Source organism: Elaeis guineensis, chromosome 2 (assembly GCF_000442705.2).
Source record: "Elaeis guineensis isolate ETL-2024a chromosome 2, EG11, whole genome shotgun sequence".
NCBI lineage: Eukaryota > Viridiplantae > Streptophyta > Magnoliopsida > Arecales > Arecaceae > Elaeis > Elaeis guineensis.
This window is the reverse complement of record NC_025994.2, coordinates 81,895,231-81,902,875: the sequence shown is the minus strand read 5'-3', so window position 1 is coordinate 81,902,875 and position 7,645 is coordinate 81,895,231. Positions and strand designations below refer to the sequence as shown.

The 7,645-nt window shown below is 38.0% G+C and overlaps 1 protein-coding gene across 1 annotated transcript; it reads left to right on the top strand.

Annotated features, from left to right (window-relative positions):
• The first annotated feature begins 1,043 nt into the window (after positions 1–1,043).
• Positions 1,044–6,437, top strand: LOC105057302 (type I inositol polyphosphate 5-phosphatase 4). Its single transcript, XM_010939884.4, has 15 exons — positions 1,044–1,607; positions 1,708–1,814; positions 1,921–2,005; positions 2,388–2,456; positions 2,618–2,705; positions 2,815–2,919; positions 3,009–3,506; positions 3,738–3,873; positions 4,057–4,250; positions 4,326–4,434; positions 4,710–4,858; positions 4,952–5,303; positions 5,495–5,567; positions 5,800–5,838; positions 5,938–6,437. Exons 2-12 carry the CDS (start codon positions 1,785–1,787, stop codon positions 5,175–5,177), a joined length of 1,689 nt encoding a protein of 562 aa, XP_010938186.1. The 5' UTR covers positions 1,044–1,607; positions 1,708–1,784; the 3' UTR covers positions 5,178–5,303; positions 5,495–5,567; positions 5,800–5,838; positions 5,938–6,437.
• Positions 6,438–7,645: the final 1,208 nt, after the last annotated feature.

Genomic DNA, 7,645 nt, shown 5'->3' with positions numbered 1-7,645 from the left:
AGTCTCCGACACTAGATGCGGTCCATCGGAGGCGGTCAAGCGAAGGCTCCAGCTTGGAGAGCTGATATGAAGATCTCTATTTTGTAAAGCTTGTTAGCTGATTGGATGAGGCTATAGAATTCTCACAATTCCCCATGGAAACCATCTTGACTCAAAGGTTGCAAACAAGATCCTAAACTAGTGCCATGCATGCATTTAGATGTGGCTTAGAAGAACTAAAGCAAACCACATGGCCTCCTCAAAGCTGTAAACGTGCCCAATTGTTTTGTGCACCCCAGGCAAACTTCTAGATCCAAACAATGCAGACGCAATGTTGTCTCAAAAACCCAATACCACAATCCAATCATCACCAAACATTCATAAGGGGTATGTTCTTGTGGAACACCAAGTTTTATCAAAGCCCTATGGGAGACTTGAGACATAGCCGGTTGATGCAGCCAGGGGGCAACCCCTAGCAGCCCAAAATACTAGGATTGCATGATCACATCAACGGCCACTAGGGTTGCAGGGTCACTCCAAGCTACTGACCTGAAAACCCTGGAGAGCTCTCATTCCCCATGCAAAATGGAAAATTCTATTGACATTCCCCTTGCCCTAGACCACTTCACAAACCCACACCCCTAAGAACACAAATACAATACCAAATCAAGCTTCAGTGCATTCAAAGAAAAAAAAAAAAAAAAAAAGAGATCAGAAAGCAAACAATTGAGATTTCTCTCACATACTCATAAAAATACACATAGAAACACAGTAAAAGAAAAAAATAATAATAATAAGGGGAAGAAAGGGATGGGATTTCTCATCTTTAACTTTTTTTTTTTTTTTGGGCTTCTCCTTTAACTGCTTTTTCTTCCCGTGCCCCGATGGGAAGGCCAGGTAGGGAAGCGTACAGCGAACTGACCGCGGGCAGCGTGGTGGGGGGCAGGTACTGAAAGAGTGACCTGGCCCGGGCAGCTGCCGGGCAACTCTATTTTTTTTCCTCTTTCTAATGTAAATTATAGTTTCAAAAATATTTTTATATTGCCTTGCCCTGTTATGGGTTGGTCTTGGATTTGGGGCAAAAGGAAGGGAAGAGAGAGAGGGAGAGAAGGAGGAGGAGGGGAGTGGGATAAAAGAGAGGGGAGGAGGGCTCAATCCTTTCACTTTATTCTCGTCAATTGGATACTTTGCTGTACTACTGAGAACGAGGTTACGAAGGGGAGAGAGAGAGAGTGTCTGTCCTCCCTTCCCTCCTGGCCTCGTCCATCCTCACTTGCTTTCTGTTGTTTAGTGTCTGCATTGCGCCGTTTGTCTCCAAAATCCCCGATTTTATCACTCCTGGGCATTTGTCTTCTATCCTATACCACTCTCATCCACGTTTTTTTAAAAAGCTTTCGGCTTCAATTTGAGATTTTATGAGGAATCCTTGTGGGGAAGGTGCAAAAGCCCCTCTTCTTTCGGTTTTATAGTAGCTGGTTGAGTTCTTTGCAAGTTCTATACAAATCCTAGAAAATATTAGATTGGTTGGGGAAGCAAACAGTCCATATCTTTCTTTTACGCTTGAAAGTGCTGCCTTCTGATCTGTTTCGGTGGAAAAGATTGGGGGAATATCGTGTTAGAGGGAAGAAGTAAGTGTCTTCTTTTTTTTCTTGGATTTCTTCTTTTTTTAGCAGTATGTGCGTAAAGATCTCATTTTTTTCTGTTTCCACTTCATTTCATTGGCAATAGAGGCCCAATTTTTGAGGGAGGTGGAGGAGGGCAGGAGGCACCATTTCTTTGAAGCTGTATGAAGGAGTTCTGAAACAATGAGAGATGAAAATTCAAAGAAAAGCAAGGTTTTTTTTCTCAGAAGAGATTTTGTTCCTTTATTGTGCAATAATTGATGTATTTTGTCTCTTGGATGCTGATTTATCTTTTTTCTTTCTCATTTTGTGGGAGAAGCTATCATGGTCCAAGACGGTAAGAAAGTGGTTCAACATCAAGGGCAAAGCTCAGGACTTTCATGCAGATGATGTTGTTGGCAGAGGTATGTCCATTGTTTCTCTTCTGGGATTCGGCCGCAGCTCTCTGTTTCTTGTAGAGATTTTCTTTTTTCTGGCGTTTTTAGTGGAGAACTCCCCATCTTTAGGATTTGGGCTCAGTTCTATTTCTTTTTGTACCAAAAGATCTCTTCTTTCCTTGGATCCTTATCTTTGCAAATTGATATGTTTAATTTTCACCAAATAGTTGACGTTTCCCTTCAACATCGCTTGATAAATTCTGCAATCCTTTATCTTTTTAAAAGAACACAATAATTTCAATGTACAAGTTCATATCTTTGATGCATACAACAGTATCCTAGCACTTAGGCCACAGCTTTTTTTTCATCTTTTTCTTTTCTTTTTTGTTAAACGGTGTGTTCTTATCAGGAGGTGATGGAGAATGGAGGTCCAGCTTCCCAGAAAGGGAGGCATCCACAGTCAAGAAAAGTAGAACAGGTTAGAGCGTCAGGCCCCTCCTTGCCTAATGGCTGCGGACCACATCTAAGCTGCTGTTTGCTTTTCTTTCTTCTGTTCTTCTTTTTCAAATTATTCCTTGAATTGGCTGGCCGTTAAATACCATCCATTTGTTGTCACTAATTTCTCACATGGTACCCCAGAGAGATTGCCCAAGAAGAGCATGGATCGAGTTTGGCGAGGAAGGAACGATCTTGATTCAGCTCAAGTTACAGACATTCAGGAGTACAAGTAATTCAAATTAACTCCCTAAACTTTGTTTAACTCTCATACTCGTTAGTACTGTGTCTTCCGATATGGGATGCCAACCTTTATTTATCTGCTCCACTTGATGGTGTAGGATGTTTGTTGCAACATGGAATGTGGGTGGGAAGTCCCCACCAAGTAACTTGAATCTTGAGGACTGGCTCCATGCTTGTCCTCCTGCTGATATATATGTTTTGGGGTATGTCTCAGTACACTCGATCTAAACCATGGCAACTTGTTGATGGTTAACATAAATCTAGAATTAATTCAGATCGTGCCTGTTCTTAGGTTTCAGGAAATTGTTCCTTTGAATGCGGGGAATGTTCTAGGTGCTGAAGACAATGGCCCAGCGAGGAAATGGGTGGCACTCATTAGAAAGACACTGAATAATCTTCCTGGCACTTGTGGCAGTGGCAGCTACCACACACCCTCTCCCGTTCCCAACCCAATTGCTGAGCTCAATGCTGATTTCGAGGGTTCATCAGTGAGGCAGAAGAACTCATCGTTCTTTCATCGGCGATCATTCCAGTCTCTGAGCCGTAGTTTAAGAATTGATGGAGATATCATGGTCCCACCACCAAGGCTGGATCGCCGATTTAGCGTTTGTGAACGTGTCAGCTTTGGGAGCAGACCAAGTGATTTTGATCCCAATTTTAGATGGGGTGGGTCATCTGATGATGAGAATGTTGGCATGGAGTCACCTAGTGTGGTCTATTTTTCCCCAATGTCATATGGCTATGGTGTTCCATCAATGGAAGAGAGGGACAGACCATCAGGAAGATCTAGGTAATCCTTTGCAAGACTTGCTTGTTTATTTTCATAATTCTTTTGACCATTGTGCTCTATGTGTTGCAACATAACTATTAATTTAATTTAGATTTTTAAAATGTTTTAAGATCTATCTAAATTTTTTTCTTTCTCTTTTCTATCATGATTTTACTTTTGAAAACTTATCTTTAGTTTCAAGCCTCTGCCCTTGTTGAATCAGTCTCAAATTTAAACTTGGGGTGATGCCAGGTACTGTTTGGTTGCAAGCAAGCAGATGGTTGGGATATTTCTCACAATATGGGTGAGGAGTGAAATTAGAGATGATGTAAAGAACTTGAAGGTATCTTGTGTTGGCAGGGGATTAATGGGTTATCTCGGCAACAAGGTAATTGTCGTGTTTTCAAGTTGGCTTTTCCAACCTATGCTTAACCAAATTTCTATGTGATAGTCCTTCACTTTCGACAATATCTAAGACCCTTTTTCAAGACAGTGATGCTTTGCCAGTGTCCTTTTATCCATATGTTCTCTTTGAACACAATTTAAGGAGGGAATCCTGTCCTTCTTTCAGGGTTCAATTTCCATTAGCATGTCTTTGCACCAAACAAGCTTCTGCTTCATCTGCAGTCACTTGACCTCAGGGCAGAAGGAGGGAGATGAGCTACGAAGGAACTCTGATGTTATGGAGATTCTGAAGAAAACTAGATTTCCACGGGTTCATGGGGTTGCTGATGAAAAGTCACCTGAAACTATTTTGGAGCATGAGTAAGCCCATTCTTGATATATGACTGACCGAGAGTAGTTTAAATTTATTTTAATCTTGTGTCTTTCTTGTTTCAGTCGAATAATATGGCTTGGGGATTTGAATTACCGCATCGCTCTTTCATATCGCTCAGCAAAGGCTCTAGTTGAAATGCGAAACTGGAAAGCATTGTTGGAAAGAGATCAGGTAGTTTTGCCAATTGCCAGGTGCTATACAATTATTATTTATATTAGCAGTGCTTTTCAGTTTGGTTTTCAATATCTTGAATATCTTCTATGAATGTGGAGTGATCACTTGAAGTATTAAGAATATGTCATGCTTTTCTTTGCTTTCTCCATATTAGAGAAAGAATGAAGGAAGATCTCTCGTAGTCTAGAGAAAGCCATGATTTTTTTATTCTTCTTTTTTTTAATTATTGTGAAAGTGTGGGACCAAATCTTTGTTGTCTTTTTCCTGAGCAGCTTCGGATAGAGCAAAGATATGGCCGCGTTTTTGAGGGATGGAAAGAAGGAAGAATATATTTTCCTCCAACATATAAATTTTCAACTAACTCAGATCGATATGCAGGGGATGACATGCATCCAAAAGCAAAGCGACGGACACCAGCATGGTAAAAGCTTAAAACATAATGTCTTGCAAGATATAAGGTCCTGCTTTTCACTTGAATATGTAAAGCTAATTGGGGCTATTTGTCTGTGTAAAGGTGTGACCGAATTTTATGGTATGGAAGAGGCATCAATCAATTGTCTTATCTTCGTGGTGAGTCCAGATTCTCAGACCATAGACCCGTGTATGGATTTTTCGCGGCAGAGGTTGAAATAATCAATCGTAGCCGAATCAGGAAGAACATGGGTTGTTCTAGCTCTAGAGTAGAGGTTGAAGAACTTTTGCCATACTCACATGGATATACTGATCTCAACTTCTATTGATGGGACCAACCATCTAGGGCCTACATGAACGTGCATTCTTCTTTTGATCGAAGAAAATGTATACTTTATCTTGCTGCATGCAGAGAGACCTGAGGAAGGACACGGACTACCGGTGTTTTTCATATGGTAAGTGATGATGAAAGACGCCACATTTTTTCAATTGCATAGACCTATGAAGAGTAACTTGGATTATATGACTGTTTATATATATATGTGTGTGTGTGTGTGTGTGTTTGTGTTGAGAAATCACTGTAGAATCCTCTTGCATGTATTTTTCATCTCTATCTTAAGTATTGATGTGCTCTATGATAATGTAGGTTATTCTGCATATCCTGAATCAACTTTAGCCGCTTTGTGGATTCAGTTGGCAATAATACAATTAAGCAAAAGGTACTTGTCTCTGATTCTTCGAATTTTTTTTAAATCTTTTGTAACATTAATACTTGGTTTATGTTAAGATCTTTGGATTTCTTCATACATTTATCCAATGTCGATTTATCTTTATCAGTTTGCAAGACTTGCTTCCAAAAGCAAGTCGAATGCTATCACTGGAAAAACTTATTTAAAAAAATTATTTGATTGAACCTTACTGAGACTGATTTCATCTATGGCTTGCTTGCAGAGATCAAAGAAGAAGCATTCCCAGAACACTAACTATAAGGTAATTTCTTTTCCTTTCCATTTTGGCGTGTTTTTCTGCCATTATTGCATCTATTAGAGGATTAACCCTCAGTACCGTCTCTCTCCTTGGTTCTAACAGGAAAAGGCTGTTCAAATTTTGTCACTAACCAAGTCAACAGAACAAACACTCGAGAGAAAAACTTATATTCCACAATAAATCAGTTGCTAACTATATCACTCCCCCAGCTTGTTTTTGCATTCTTAAGACCCTCCAAGTGTTCTGTCAAGAAATCAGATGATAGTGGAGATCGGCGATTTGATCAAGGAAGGTCCCTACATTCAAGTTCCTTATTGCCGGCCAATAACATAAGGCCATGACTCCATGATAGAATCCTCGGGGAGCTGTCAACAATATGAAAAGAGCTCATTTGCCATATAATCCAAACTATGATATATGACATGATCCTCCTGAACAAGTTGGAGGGAATTTTTTGTAGTTTGAGAAGTAGGAGAATGATTTTGGGCAAATAATCATGTGTATAGTTCTTTTCCGTTATGTAAGTTGGAAAGTGAGGATGACTTCTGCATTCATACTCATTGCCACGGTGATAAAAGAATGTTGATATTATTTGTTGGTCAGAGGGCATGGTTTATTGTTTTAGCTGAAAAAGATTGTACCATTGATTGTCTCTGGTGGTTACTTTGTTTTATATTGCTTCTTTTCTATTGTAGATATCATAAAAAGCAGGAAAATGACAGATCTTGTGGGCAGTCTTGGGGACATGCATTTTAGAGGCTAAGAAAAAGGATCAGAGGGATCAAAAGATATATGTTTATGTGCAGTGAAAGGAAGGCCTTCTTTGACTCCCCTCTGGATGGGTGAAAGCTTATGGGGACCATGTTTCCTTTAGCTATTGGTTTAAATTTATGATATGAAGGATGTGCAATGAGATTACCCTAACTAATGAATTTCAAAATTTATGCAAGTGTGCCTTCAGCAGTGTGGTAGTTTTCTGGCATCAGGATTTGGAGTACCTTTGAGGACCACTCAAATGCTATTATTCTAAAAACTACCTGGCATCAGGATTTGGAGTACATTTAATGACCACTCAAATGCTCTTATTCTAAAAAGCCAAATGCAGTCTTGAAAATGATGAATCAAGAAATGATTACTGTGCTAACCCCTTAGGAATATAATCATGTAAATTAAAAAATTAATAGTATTATTGATTGGGGGGAGTTAAAATCTGAAATAAGAACAAGTTGGTTTCAACTATTTGGTTAAGAGGAGATTTATTTTTATTTTTCAACTAATTAAGATGTGTTTGATTATATTTTTTTATTTTTAATTTTTAAAAAAAATATTTTTTAATTTTTTTGATTTTTATTATTGAATAAAAATAAAAAAATAAAAAATATGTTTGGTTATTATATTGCTATAAAGTAAAAAGATAATGTTTGGAGATGACAGGTGAAGAGTTCGATGAGGAAGAATAGTTTGAGAAAAAAAGGGAGAAGGGATTGAAGAGGTGAAGAGCTGATGAGAGAGATGGATTTGGACTCTTTGCTTTTTGATTTAATATTTTAGACGTGGGGAAGTAAAAAAATAAAAAAATAAATTTTGAAAAGTAAATTTTTTTTATTTTGCATGTAAAGTAATTATTTTGATTTTTTTGATTTTTGATTTTTATTTTTTATGATATTAACAAATATTATTTTTTAATTTTTATTTTTTAAAAATTAAAAATTTTAAAAAATATTTTTTTAATGACTAACCAAATGTACCTTTAGTTGAGAGGAGTTTCATTTTTATTTTGATTTCAAAAAAATAAAAATTTTTAAATTTT

Coding starts and splice junctions, on each gene's coding strand:
- LOC105057302 (XM_010939884.4), top strand. CDS start 1,785: ATGAGAGATGAAAATTCAAAGAAAAGCAAG. Junction 2,706..2,814: donor ACAGACATTCAGGAGTACAA/GTAATTCAAATT, acceptor TTGATGGTGTAG/GATGTTTGTTGCAACATGGA. Junction 2,920..3,008: donor GCTGATATATATGTTTTGGG/GTATGTCTCAGT, acceptor GCCTGTTCTTAG/GTTTCAGGAAATTGTTCCTT.